The following is a 13,815-nucleotide window of genomic DNA, read 5'->3' as shown; positions in this document are numbered from 1 at the left end:
CACACAGAGACAGACAAGATGGATTTCCTCCGGCTGCATCTCCCTGGGCTGCACCAGGCCTTGAGGGGGACACTGGTGAGAGGGGCAGAGAGATGCCAGGGACTTTCACCCTGCTCCCTGGGACCTCGCCTTCCCTCCTCCCTCTGAGTCTCTCAGACTTGAGATTTCTTCCCTACGATAAGGCAGCCTCTAACCCCATCTTTTCTGGATTTCAATCCTCCCACCCCCACAATCCTATCCACATACCCCCATCTAGGCCCTTTCCTATTCCTTCTGCAGATCCTGTTGTCCTCCTCCCAGACCCAGAACCCCTCCTCCTATTCTGAGTTCCTCTGGCCCAGGGCCCCCAGGAGAGAGCTGGACCTTCCCTTAATGCCCTTGTCTCCCCATTCTTCTAGGATTCCTTCAGCACCTTTGTCTCCTACCTTCTGGGAGATGATGTCCCCACTGTAGAGAGGAGGGAGGCATGGGCAGCTGAGGAACTGGGGGAGGTGGCTACAGGAAGGCCAGGAAGAAGTGTAGAGGAGGAAGCCCAGGAGGCCCTGGAGGGTGTGGGAGGCAGCCAAAGCAAGGGGGATGGAGGACTGAGAGGGCCTGGAGAGGCTAGAGGACATCAGGAGGGAAGCTCAGCTACAGAACAGACCTGGAGTTGGGGAGAAGGCAGCTCCCATGGGTCTCAAGGAGATAGGCAGGACACTGGGGCGTGGGAGGAAGCCAAGGCCTCCAGGTGCCAGGAACCAAGTGCCCTCTTGGAGGCCAGAAAGAAGCCTGACGCAGGGTCTGAGGCTGGCCAAGACGGGAGCAGCCCAGCCCAGGAGAGTCAGGAGTGCAATGAGCAGGAAGTGAACAGAGAAGAGACACTGAGAACCTGGGAACAGGAGGAGGAGGAGGAGGAAGAGGTCAGGGCAAGAGAGCCAGGGGGGGTCAGAGGGGTGGAGTCAGAGTGGACCGGGCGTAGGGAGCCTGAGGGAAAGGCTGGTGCCCATGGGCAAAGGGCGGCAGGGGATGGCAGGGCATTAGAACAAGCAGTCAAGGAGGCAGTTGCAGAGGAGATCCAGGGAGCTGGGGCCAAAGAGACCGGGAGGGAAGAAGAGGTGGTGGCCGTGGAGAGGGATGGCCAAAGCACAGAGGCACAGGGGACTCAGGACCCAGGGGCAGCATCTGAGGATGGGGCAACCTTGGGCAGAGAGGAGGTCAGGACAACCTCAGGAAGGGAGGAGGCCTGGACAATCTCAGGTGGGGAGGAGGGTGGGACAACTTCAGGTGGGGAGGAGGCTGGGACAGCCTCAGGTGGGGAGGAGGCTGGGACAGCCTCAGGTGGGGAGGAGGCTGGGACAGCCTCAGGTGGGGAGGAGGCTGGGACAGCCTCAGGTGGGGAGGAGGCTGGGACAGCCTCAGGTGGGGAGGAGGCTGGGACAGCCTCAGGTGGGGAGGAGGCTGGGACAGCCTCAGGTGGGGAGGAGGCTGGGACAGCCTCAGGTAGGGAGGAGGCTGGGACAGCCTCAGGCACGGAGGCGGCTGACTTCCCAGGAGTCAGGGAGACAGAAAATGGGGCAGCCCCAGGAGATAGGAGCCTAGAATGTACAGGGAGAGGCTGGGCCCTAGAAGAGGCCTCCAGGGGAGCGCAGGAGGAGGAGGTGGGTGAAAATAGAGAGGCTGAGGTGAGCCTGTCCCTGAAACAGACTCAGGCCCTGGGAACTGAAGGAATGGGAGAAATGGCTGAGGTCCAGACAGCAGGGAAGGAGACTGCAGAAGGCCAGGGGTCAGAGTGGGAGGCAGAGGAGGACTCGGAGGGTCAGGCAGATCAGGATGGGAAAGAGGCCAAGGGACGGCAAGACTCAGAGATCACGGCTGCTCAAGCCAGTCTGGAGGAAGTGGTGCAGGCACAGGAGGCTAAGGAGGAGAAAGAGAGCCGCTGGGCCACAGAGGCTGAGCTCTCCCAGGACAAAGTGGCAAACAAGGTTGAAGGTGATGCTGACTTTGAGGCAACCCCAAAGGCCACACCGGAAAAGGAGTTCAGGGAGAAGAGGAGTGAGGAGGGAGCTCAGGTGGATCGAGAAGAATTTGGGGTAGAGGGTGGTGGCCCAGAGCACAAGGTCACTGAAGTTTGGGATGTTGAGCAGATAGGAGGCCTCCAGACCCCAGTGGGACAACCCAGGGAAGGACAGCAGGTGAAGGAAGAGCTCTGGAGCATTCCAGCCCAGAGCAAAGAGGAGGCAGAAAGGAGCCTGGAGGCCAGTCCCAGGCACACGGGATATAGAAGGCCTGATGCAGAAGCCTGGGAAAGCCGGAGAAAAAGGGATGTGCAGAGAGGGAATACCCAGGAGGAAAACGTAGGTATGGAAGAGGAGGAGGGGGAGGCTGCAGGAGGCCAAGAATCTGCACTGCCACCGGTCCTGGAGGCAGGCAGAGAGTGGAAGGAAGCAAAGGAAGCAGGGAGCGGAGCAGAGAGCCAGGAGCTGGGTGGAAGGCACGGGGCAGAGTTAGGGACAGGCTGGTCCCTGGGTGAGTCAGATGCCAGAGAAACCAAGGATGAGGAGGTGGGGGCCGCAGTGTCCTGGGAGGCAGAAGGAACACCCAGGGGAGGCTGGAGGCTGGAGGAGGCAGCGCCGAGCTCCCGGGACAGTGAGGACACACTGGCTGGTTCCTCAGCTGCTGGGACTGTGCAGCATACGGCAGCTGTGGATGAGAGGGCTGCTGGGACTGTGGAGCGTAAGGCAGCTGCGGATAAAAGGGCTGCTGGGACTGGGGAAGAGCCTGAAAGAGGGACAGGGGAAGCGTGGGATGGGGCATTTGGAAGAGGCTGGGACTCAGACCGGAGCGAGGAAGCTGGCAGAGGTGCAGAGGTGATCGAGGCTGCAGAGGGAGAGAGCAGAGGTGAGCAGGAACTTGGCCTGGAGGGCTCCACAGAGGAGGAGGTTACTGGCAGAGGTGGCCAAGTGGAGGCTTTTGAGGCTGGGGAGGGTGAGCCAGGGGGGGAGTGGGCGGAGGCTGGGGAATCGGTAGCGGCAGAAGGAAGCTGTGGGATGGGTGGCTTCACCTCGGGCTCCCAGGCGGTGAGGGCAGAGGGGACCCTGGTCATAGTGGAGGCCAAGGGGTTCCCAGAAGGGCAGATGCTGTCAGAAAAAGAGTCTGGGGCATGGGAGGCAAGGTGGCAGGGGCAAGGCAGCGAGGGGCAGCGTGGGGACCAGGGCCCTGAGGTAGAGGCACAAATGCCCTGTGACATGGAGTATGTGGAGGGGCGTGGACACCAGAGGGCAGAGGTCAAGGAGCTTGATGCAGAAGACCTGCAGGATTTCCAGAGCCAGGAGGGCCAGCCAGCAAACCAGGACCCTGGGCCACGTGAAGAGGCTGCCCGAGGGGATGCTCAGGGCAGCTGGAGTGAGGTAAGGGCTCCAGGAAGGGTCCAGAGCCAAACAGGCCTGAATCCTGAAGCCAGCCCCGTACTACCCAGTGCTCCCTCCCTGCAGGCCCTCCTCCCTGTGTCTTGCCTGGACGTCTCTGTCCCACGGAGCCGTGTGCTCCTCTCCCGCAGCTCCTCACAGCGTCGCTCCAGGCCCTCTTTCCGGCGCATCCCCACCCCTGAGCAGCAGCAGGAGCCTGCCAGCCCCCCACCAGAGGAAGAGCTGTCAGCCCCTGAGCAGAGACTTCTCCACCCAGCAGAACCCCCAGAGCCAAGCCTCCCTAGGCCGGAAGGGACCCCAGTGCCAGCTAGGAGAAAGCCCCTGGGACAAGGGTAAGCGCTGGGTGAAGTGACTGGGCTGGGCTGGGCTGGGCAGGAGGCTCCGGACACTGGAGACCAGCTCCCGGCCTGTCTTCCATCTCCAGGTTTGGCTTTGCACACCCCAGCATGATGCAGGAACTGCAGGCTAGACTGGGCCGGCCAAAGCCCCAGTGACGGCATCGCGACCCGGGAGCCAGGCCCTGAGCAAGAGGCGGAGGGCTCGGCTGAACCCTGCTCAGCCTGCCTCCCTCGGCCACTTGGATGCACCATGTCCACCCTCTGGGCCTCAGTTTCTTGCTGTTTCATCTTGGAGATCATGAACTTAAGGAATCTGCCTCTCCAATACAGCTGGTGGACTGCCTGCCCCATGGGGACCAGCGCTCACAGCCTGTCCTGACTACCTCCCCCTCTGTTCTTGGCAGCTGTCTGGAGGCCTGGGGGACAGAGACAGTCTCCACAGCCTTCCCTCTCCGATTGCCTCCACTCCCCAAGCCCCTCCCCAAGCTGTGGAGAGCTGTGGGAGGCAGGCAAACTTCTGGGCTGGAAGGCAGCAGGGAGGAAAGGGGCTGGGAGGGCCTATGGAACTCCATTTACAATCAAAGGTTTGACGTAAGCGGACCAGCCACCTTAAGGTTCCAAAATAGGAGCTCAGCCTCAGAACTCTGCTGGTTACTGTGGCAACCACCAACTGAGCAAGCCAGAGTGGAGAAAGGTGGGCCAGGAACCCCAACATGTAGGAGCAGAGAGGGATCCAGGGTGGCCAGAGGCTGCCGAGTCCATTCTTTGCCCCCTTTGGGTATCAGACACCCCTTCTCTGAAAAGAAGCCGAGGCAGAGAGAGGGTGAGAGTGCTTTATTAGGCACCCAGAATGGCGGCCTAGCTGAGGACAGCCAGCGGGTCCTGAAACAATAAATAAACCATCATTTCCCTGAACAATAAATAAATATCCATGAAATAAATACCCAGCAAGGACTGGAGGGGCCTTAAGTTATTGGGTAGGGTCTGGGAGGGAGGGCAGTGGAGTCCTGCCTTGTCTAAGGCAGGGAGCTGGTGGCTGTCCTGTTGGCCCAGACTCTTCGTAAAGTCCTAACCGGTGAGGAAGGGGCTGAGAAATCACTCCATCAGGGCTGGGAGCTGGCCAGTGTTGGGCACCCCAAGGCCTGGCCTGGGTTCTTAGCCTGGGAGAGCAGCAGTAAGTCCCGCACGGCCCGCGACAAGACCAGCTCCAAGGAGTGCAGCAACTGGTAGGCGTAGAGGAGCTGGGGCCAGGGCATCCGGGCTGACGTCTGTGAGGGGCCGTCCAGGGCCCCTGGGAACAGCCCCTTCCCCTCCTCATTCTCCTCCTCAGGGAGGTTGAATCCTGCAGCCAGCACCTGTGAGGAGAGGCCCACGGTCAGAATATGGTCCAGCTGAGATGCTGAGTGAATCTGTGCCTAGTGGTGCCACATGACATCAGAAACCATAAAGTCATGATTTCCCTGGACAGCCCCTACTTCAGATCTTCCATTATGTCATCACCTCATGTATCCTGCCTGTTTTTTTTTTTTTGCTTCAAGAAAATGGAAGTCATAGAGCAAGCTGGTGCTCAAGGAGGAAGCTGGCTCATCCAGGATTGCTCTGGGCATTTGGGGTTCTGGAAATTCCTCTCTTAAGGGTCATCTTAGGATCAGAAATGGGCAGAAAGGTGATATAGCTGGTCTTTCGGCTGCTTGCGTTTTCGATTCTCCTTTTAATAAAGGTAAAATTCTTATTTCCCTGTGACATGTTCAGCAGGACCTGATGATGTCAGAGGATGACAGGGAGAAGGGAACCAGCTTTATTGTTGGTCCTGCTGGTGCTGGATGCTGTGCTGGATGCTTCAGAGCTGTTCTCTCATTTAAGACCAAGACCCTAAGAGATTCAGGTAGAGCCAGGACCTGGTACAGCTACACACACACACACACACACACACACACACACACACACACACATCCTTCACACATACATACTCAGAGGATCTGGAGTATCTCCCTTCAGACTTACCCCACCTGTGGGCATAGGGCTATTTTTAAAAGGGAGCCAATGACACTCAGTTTTGGTCTCTGGGGATCAAGGAGGGTGGGCGGGTACTCTACCTGGAAGCAAAGATGCTGCTGCAAATCTCGGAGATCCAGCCTCATGGCCCACAGCTGTATCCTCTCTGAGCTGGTCCAGCTCCCCTGGGTCCCGAGCCCTCCCAATAGGGCTTGAAAGGGGCGAAGTGTCATGGAGAGGAAGAACAGTCGCTCTGATCCCTGTGGAGCAGAGGGAAGGGGTCAGAAAAGGTCCACAGGGCAAGAATGACCCACTTCATGTCTCTCTGGGTCCCATTCCCATCCCAAACTCCACCAGAATATCTGTTCTCATCCTGAACTTCATCTCCTCCACTCCTACCCTTCACTCATCACCATTCTAGTCTCCATGTCTTTGACCTCTATCCTATCTCCTTTCCCAACCTCACTTTCAGTTGCATGCACGAACTCATATCTAACACCAACCCCATCTCCATTATCTTATCACTCTCTATCCACAAACCCATTTTATTCCTTTCTTCACCATCCCATCCTATCTCCAGCTCCTCACTTGTTTTCAGTCTGTCTCCAACCTCTTTTCTATCTTTACTCCCATTCCTATTCCCAATTATATTCCTCAACCATATGTCCAGACTCATTCTCTCTATTCCATCTCCAACTCCATCCCAACCCCATTCCATTCCCATCCTCACCAGTAATCCACACCCCTTCTTATCTCCAACCTTCTTCCTGTTTCCAACCTCTCCCCATTCTCATCCCTCTTCCATACTAATTTCTATCCCTAATCCCATTCCATTCCCACCCCCACCTCTTTCCATGCCCAGCTTCACTCTTACCTTCTTTTTAACTCCATTTCTTTATTCAGCTTCATTTTTATATCCAATGACATACTCAACCTCATCCAGATTTGTATCCTTCAATTTATCCCCAAATCTATCTTCAATTCAATCCCTGATTTCATTTCTATCCACCCAGCCCAGCTTTATTGCCAGCTCACTTCTCCCCCCGCGCCCCCCCTTGTCCCCCGCAATCTCCTCCACTCACAGAGAGGCTGCACCAGGCCTGGAAGGTCAGGGAAACATTGGGGAGCTGCTGCCCCAGGGGCAGGAGGTCCAGGTTCACTCCTGGCAGGTGAGCTTCAGCCTGTAGGGCAAGGTCTGTTAGTGGGGGCCAGATGGGAGTGAGGATCTACCCATCCCCAGAGCCAGTTGCATTAGGGAAACTCACAAAGCGGTGTGCCTGGGCCCGAACTTCCGACAGCAGCTTCCTGGCAAGATGCAGGCTGACCTTGAACTCCTCCTCTAGGCTCAGGGGGAGTCTCCCTGGGGGCCTTGGAAATCCCCAGACACCAGCTCGAGCCAGGAGCAAGGAGAGCAGCAAAAGGCCAAACCCTGGAGAGATGAGGAGAGGGTGGGCAAAATGAGGGGAGAGCTTGAGGAGAACTTGAGAGAAGGGAGAACTCAAGAGAAAATACCTTTTCTAAACCTGTGCTATGGGCCTGTATATCAACCCACTGACCCCTCAAAACCACTAATGAGATAGAAGCTACTGAAGACACCATATGGCACATCTGTGTGACTGAAAGGCAAGTGCCCTTTCCCCCAGGCAGACACAGCCTGCACAGTCCCCGCTCACTCCCTTGGCCAAGTGACTTTTCCAGTGAACTAACAGCACAACTCTGTGTGGCAGCCTGGGGCTACTCTCCCCGTTTCACACGTGAGGGAAGTGAGGCTCAGTGAGGTTGACTTGCCAAGGTACATAGTCAGAGGGTGAGGGAATCAGGACTGGACTCCAGGTCTGTCCAAAGGCAGATCCTGTGAGCTTCCCCCAGGGATCTGAGAGCAGGCACCACCTCCCCTGGAGCAGGCACACACTGTTCTGCCAAGGATTCCTCAGGCTTGGCCAGGTGGCTCTGATGGTCCAACCTCGGGCCCCAGTGGGGGGGCTGGCAATGCCGGAGGCTCTATCCCAGGGAGTCAGAGGGCAGACTGATCCAGCTGCTACCAAGGCGAGTGGGTCACTTGGCAGTGATGGAGGAATAGGGGTGCCAGGAGAGGGAGGAGGCCTGGAATGGGAGGTAGAGCCTGTTTCTCATTTGGATTCTTCCCTTGAGCAAGTCACCTCTTATTTCTGTGCCTCAGGCTCCCGTCTATAAAATGGGGGAGTCGGACTAGCTGATTTCTGAAAGTGCTTCCTGTCCTGTGTTTCCTGAGCAAAAGTAAGAGGCACAATGGGACAGGAGCTCTGGGAAGAGAGCAGCGTTCAGCGGTTTCTCCCTCAGGGAGAGGAAACCTAGCAATCACTGGGTTACACAATTCTCCTCGAAACACAAACCAAAACAGTCCCTAAGTCTGTTCCTGTTCACCCCCCTCTCCCTGCCTCTTCCCTGTCTGTTCTTGATCTCCCACCCTGGGCTCTGCTCCTCGAAATGTCCTCTCTGTAAAGACCATGGTGAGTTTCTGGGTAGATCCACTTCCCCCATGGACTTCCAGAGAGGATGGGCAGTGCCTGGCTCTCTAATGTCCAGGCTCCCTGACTTGGGGGCCACTCTGATCTCCTGGAGATTTTGGGCAGAGTGGGGTTCTTCCCAGGTCTGTGTTGAGGGAGAGGGGTGCCCAGACGGGTGAATATTATGTCATTTCTTACTGACCCTCCACTTCCTGCCTGAGCTCTGGAGCCCCCAAACCCTTCCATTGGCAGACAGTCCTGGGTCTTTGGTCCTGGCCTTTGAAGGTTCTGTCCCCATCCTTTAGTCCTTGGTCCCTACTCTGACCCTACTATCAGCTCTGGTCCCAGCCTCTGAGTCCTTCAGTCTTCAACTGAAGATTGGACCTCCTCCCAGGCTTTGAACTACAGACCCTTGACCAAGTTAGGCTGCTGACTCCTTGGCCACAGCCCCTGACTCATGGCAACTCTTCCTACTGTTCTTCCTCTAGCCAGCTCCAATGCTCAGCCAAGCTGTCTGGCCTTTGCTCATTCACTCCAACCCAGCTCTTCATTTATCTGCCCGGTCTTGGTTCTGGTCAACCTGCTTGTCCAACTCTCTCCATCCATGCCAACCAAACTGTCTCATCCTCCCTCTATCCAGTCCCGGCTGAACCACCACCTGACTGTCCACCCCCTCTTCCCCGTTCATGCTGGCCTCCTTCCTATCCTTAGTCTCTGCCAAATAGTAGCCTCTCAGCCCTTCACTCCCATCCACACCAGTCAAGCTCTCCCATCCTCTGCCCAGTCTCAGCCAAGCCTCCCACCCCTCTGCCCCGAGCCCTGGCCTCAAACTCACGCCAGCCAAGGTCGCCTGCCTTCTGGCCCATGGCAGGGCCCAGCCTCTTTGGCCAGCCATCTCCGGGCTGGGGGAGTCTTATACTGGGGGCTGTGCCCAGTTTCACTTTCCGTGCTGCTTGTACTTTCAGCTTTGCTTTAACTCACTCTTCCCTCCTCACCACCCCTTGCTAAAATGGGGAAATGTAATTTCCCTTCCCAGAGCGGGTGGTGGGGGGTGGCGGGAAGCTGGGGTTCAGTCCATCCAAGCTGCTGACCCTGCTGAGCTCCAGGTCCAGTCTTTCCCTCACTTCCCCACTCTCAGGTGAGCCACCTGCTCTATTTGCTGGTAGGTCCCAGAGACTCGAATTCCCTCCTGTTTCTCTGCTCTGTCATTATCTTTCTAGTGCCATCACCAGCCTACTGTCATTCAAAAGATGAATGCCCTGGTAAGAAGACTGTCCATCAGAGGGGACTTGGGGTCTTACTCTCTTCTGGTTTACCAGATGGCTGAGGAGGGGAATACAAGGGAAGTTGGGGCTCATTGGGTAGCTGAGATGAGTCTTTGTGTGGAGCAGAGCTGTCTCAGTCTGGGCAGAGTCAGGGCTCAGTCTACAGCCTAGGTCGGAGCTGGATGAGAAGTTTCATTTAGGGCCAAGAGCTCAGTCTTTCGCCAGAGTCAGATCTTGAATTAGAGCTCACTCTATACTTGGGATCATAACATGGTCTAGGGTCGGATTCAGAGCTTTGTCTGGGACCAGCATCCTGGCTCTGTGTTTGGGGTCAGAGCTATTAACGGCCTGGGGGCTCTACTTGGGATGAACTAGGGTTGGGCTCAGTCCAGAGAGGGCACAGAGCTCGGTCTGTGGTCAAGATTCTGACAGCTTGTGACTCAGGTCAGGGCTCTGGCGTGGGCTGGCATAAGAGCTCAGTTGATGAGCAGGTTAGGGTTTAGCCTGTGGCCAGGTTGGGTTGTGTGAGGTCAGGACCAGGCCTCAGCTAGGTTCCAGAATAGTTTCTGCTCTCTAGACAGCTGTCAAGGCTGGGTTGCATCAACCACAGATCTTCCTTCCAGCACAGCCCTGCCTTAAGCCCCGCCCTGGATTTCCCATCTTCAGGGAGAAAATGGGGGTTTCTTGGTCTTCCCTGAGGCCCACTGCTGCCACTTTCCTTTTGGGACCTGCGGGGTTTCCCTATTGGGTCCCTGCTGTGAGACAGAAACCAAGGGGGCTTCCCCTTCCTATACCCTGCCTCCTCAGCTCTGCCTTGGCACTGCCCACCAGGGTAGCCTGGGACCAACTGCCAGGGAAGTACCAGCACCAGCCAGGCATCAATCCCAGAGGACTGCTGGAGGAGAAGGACAAGGAAGAGCAGCTGGCACCTGCCTAGCCTGGACTGTGCCCCCCAGTGGTGACAGCTCATTCCCCCACAGCCCATGCACCTGGCGCTCCCTGCGGGGGGTCCTACACATCCTTAGGCTCATGGTGAGGACCGACAGAGGCTCTGGCTGGCTTTGCTCACATCCCCAAGTCTTGCTGTCATCCTAGAGACATGCCCACCCACTCACTCCCTGACCACAGCCACACCTGACCTCTCAAATCCTGAACCCCATCTCCTGCTCTCTGGCCCTCCCAACCTTCTCTTAGGGTTCCCCGAGACCTCTGCCCCTTGCTGCTTCTCTGCCCTTCTCAGTCTGGCTGCAGCTAGCTCCTCCAGCCTCACCTCTCACTTCCACTCTACTCCTGCTCCAGCCCCTGGAGCTTTATGCTTGAAGGCGATGAGCCACCTCATACTTCTTTGCCTTTCCCAGGATGGTCTCTGCCTAGAATGCCCTCCCTGCCTTATGGGCCTTGTTACAGGCTTCCCCCTGAATGGCTTATTCTTCCTGCCAGAAAGCTTGTGGTCAGTGGGCATGTAACATTTGCTTATCTTGCTCCCTCTATCCTCACTCATACCACTCCAGCCATACCGGCCTCCTCGTTGCTCCTAGAACATGCCAGGCATGCTCCTGCCTCAGGGCCTTTGGACTTGCTGTTCCTTCTGCCTGAACACCCTTCTTCCAAATATCTGCAAAGCTTACCCTCGCCTTACAATCTCTGCTCAAATGCCATGTTCTCAACTAGGGTCTTTACAGACCACCCTCCTAAAAAATGCAACCCTGCCGCCAGCCCTCCCTATTCCTCTCCTGCATTTTTTCCTGCATAGCATTTTAGATATATTTTTAGATATTTAACATTTTCTCAATTATTTTTTGACTGTCACCATGTACCAGGATGTGGGTTCCAGAAAGGTGGGGATTTTTGCCTGCTTTGTGCCCTGATGTGTCCCCAGTAGCTGACAATAGCAGGTTCATATTAACTCACCCAACAAATCTGTCTTCCGCCACGAGGGCCTCATAGAGGTTCTGCTCAGGTTGGTGATCTGTAAGCTGCCGGTGGAGCAGCAAGTCTGGGGCCAGCCTGCGCCCTGAGGTCTCACTGTCAGCTTTCTCCCACTCTGGCCAAGGCTTGGGGCACCTGGACATGGCCCTGGCTGATGAACTTAGCAGAACCTTGACAAGAAGCCAGAGGGCTAGGGAGGGCAGCGCCAGCCTCTGTCCACATCCTTGGAGGATGGGCCCATCTCTGCCTACCTGGGCCTCAGTTTCCACAATTAGATCTTGGCTGGTGGGCTGAGGCTTGGGCTGGGGCCAGCAGGAAATGGAAAGGATGAGGTGAGGGGTGAGAACTGCGGGAAAGGAAGCCAAGAATCCCATGTGGACTGCAGTGTGCAGCTAACCCCCTGGGCTTCAGGTGAGTCACAGGCCTGCCCTGGACCTCAGTTTCCTCATTGAAAAGTAATAGCAATTTTCAAACGATGCCACTATTATTATGTAGAGAATGAAAACCTAGATGATTTTTAAAAAGAGAAAGAACTGTACACCCATTTCCTGATTATTTTCCAAGCCCTGACCCAGCTCTGGCCTGTGGAGCACTCCATGGGGTTGCCTGGGAATCCTGAGCTCAGGAACCAGAAGGCAGAAGCTTCAGATGTGACATTAGGATGGAATCAGGAAGGGAAATATCTTATTCAAGGCCACCCAGTGGATCAGTGACAGAATGAAGACTGGAACTCAAGTGGGGAATCCCTGGGCCCTGTGATGTCATCATCGCTGAGGCTTGGAATGAATCCCTGGGTGAAACCAAGATGGGCTTTGGTGCAGGCGGGAAGGCTGGGGGGAGGTGAGGTTGGAGCTGGGCCACACCTCTGAGTCTCCTGAACATAGATTATGAGGCCCTGAGGCTAGGCACTGCACTGCCCACCCCCTCCCAGGAGAGCGGGGGTGGATGAGGCCTGGAGTCCCATGATCACTGGGTCTCTCTCCCATTGTCCACGTGCACCCATCCCACCCCGCACCCAGGTCTAGCAGGATTTACTTCTACCCCTCCCACCCACCTTTGACCCTGGGAGGGGGAGCCTGGCGAGGGGAAATGTCCCACCTCTCTTTTCCCCATGAGGCCATGGCAGGTATGTGGGAGGGCTGAGAGAAAGGGGGTGGGAGGACTTCCCGTGGACAAGATGGTCATCACTGGGTGTTCTATGTAAACTCCACGGGCATGCAAGGTGGGAAGGCTGAGCTGCGCAGGCTGTGAGGAGAAGGTGGGAGGCCAGGTTTGTTGAGCGCCAAGAAGGAAGAGCCGAACGCCCAGCCCTGGGAATTGTTGGAGCTGTCTGACCCGTGACACCCTGCAGCCTCCCAAGTTTGCCTTCACTCATGGGCTGAGAGGTGGGCCCCATTCTGCAGATGGGGAAACTGAGGCACCGTGTGTTTTGAGCATCTTGCTCAAGAGGGTGTACATGGGAAAGGGCAGAGCAGAGCTGGGACTCAACCCGGGACTTTTCTTCCCCGGGCTGGTGTTTTTCCTCTGTAGCCCTCCTGCTGGGCGTTTGGCTCTTCTTGGCACTCAACAAACCTGGCCTCCCACCTTCTCCTCACAGCCTGTGCAGCTCAGCCTTCCCACCTTATGTTCCTGTGCCCTTCCCAAACCCATAGGGTCTGCTCCAGTCCTCAGGCAAGCGGGATGGACATGTTCACTACTCCCATGCTTCTGCAGGAAGTGCCCACCTGGATCGGAGGGCAAGACAGAATTAGGACGCTATGGTCTTGGCCCACAAGGTGGCCATCTCTCTGCGAAGAATGGACGGATATGTGAAAGCGGAGAGAGTAAGACAAAGCAGGCAGTTTGCAAGTTACTGGGACACCTGGCGAGCCTCTTTTTGGCCTTCATTTCTTCACCTGGAGAATGGGCATGACAGTACCTTCCTCACAGGGGAAGAGAGAGCACATGAACGTGTGCTCTGGTGATCTGGAAACTGGAAGTGCTAATAATATTGAGAGCTCGTGAAGCAAAGATGGTCAACTGGTCAGAGGGTGAGAGAATGACGAGAGAAGAGCATCACTTAGGATATAGTTGCCATTTGTCATTTCCACCTGCCCACCATTCTTTTTACACACACACACACACACACATACACACACACACACACACACACACACACACAATTGATTTCAGAGAGGAAGGGAGAGGGAGAGAGAGATAGAAACATCAATGATAAGAGATAATCATTGATCGGCTGCCTCCTGCACACCCCCTACTGGGGATCCAGCCTGCAACTCAGGCATGGGCCCTTGAGTGGAATTGAACCCGGGACCCTTCAGTTCGCAGGCTGACGCTCTAGCCACTGAGCCAAACCAGCTAGGGCTTTACATATATTTTCAAAAGCACCTGGATTTTCCTT

At 56.2% G+C, this 13,815-nt stretch overlaps 2 protein-coding genes across 4 annotated transcripts; one reads left to right on the top strand and one right to left on the bottom strand.

Annotated features, from left to right (window-relative positions):
- Window positions 1–18: 18 nt before the first annotated feature.
- Window positions 19–5,097, top strand: APOBR (apolipoprotein B receptor; the record flags this gene model as incomplete). Of its 3 annotated transcripts, XM_080678797.1 has the most annotated exons (5): window positions 19–75; window positions 399–1,193; window positions 1,518–3,386; window positions 3,471–3,736; window positions 3,829–5,097. In XM_080678797.1, 5 exons carry the CDS (start codon window positions 19–21, stop codon window positions 3,896–3,898), a joined length of 3,057 nt encoding a protein of 1,018 aa, XP_080534923.1. In that variant the 3' UTR covers window positions 3,899–5,097. The 3 variants fall into 3 exon arrangements, with proteins under 3 accessions (XP_080534923.1, XP_080534921.1, XP_080534922.1); XM_080678795.1 differs by having other exon boundaries at window positions 399–3,386; XM_080678796.1 differs by having other exon boundaries at window positions 399–3,386; window positions 3,664–3,736; window positions 3,829–4,690.
- IL27 (interleukin 27) lies at window positions 4,562–11,560 on the bottom strand (the record flags this gene model as incomplete). The annotated part of the gene is made up of 6 exons (XM_080677425.1): window positions 4,562–5,097; window positions 5,839–5,997; window positions 6,820–6,918; window positions 7,003–7,166; window positions 11,006–11,022; window positions 11,400–11,560. 6 exons carry the CDS (start codon window positions 11,558–11,560, stop codon window positions 4,846–4,848), a joined length of 852 nt encoding a protein of 283 aa, XP_080533551.1. The 3' UTR covers window positions 4,562–4,845.
- Window positions 11,561–13,815: the final 2,255 nt, after the last annotated feature.

The sequence above is a fragment of the Plecotus auritus genome, assembly GCF_963455305.1.
Source record: "Plecotus auritus genome assembly, chromosome: 7".
NCBI lineage: Eukaryota > Metazoa > Chordata > Mammalia > Chiroptera > Vespertilionidae > Plecotus > Plecotus auritus.
The sequence above is the reverse complement of the archived record's forward strand: the minus strand, read 5'-3'. Positions and strand labels throughout refer to the sequence as shown.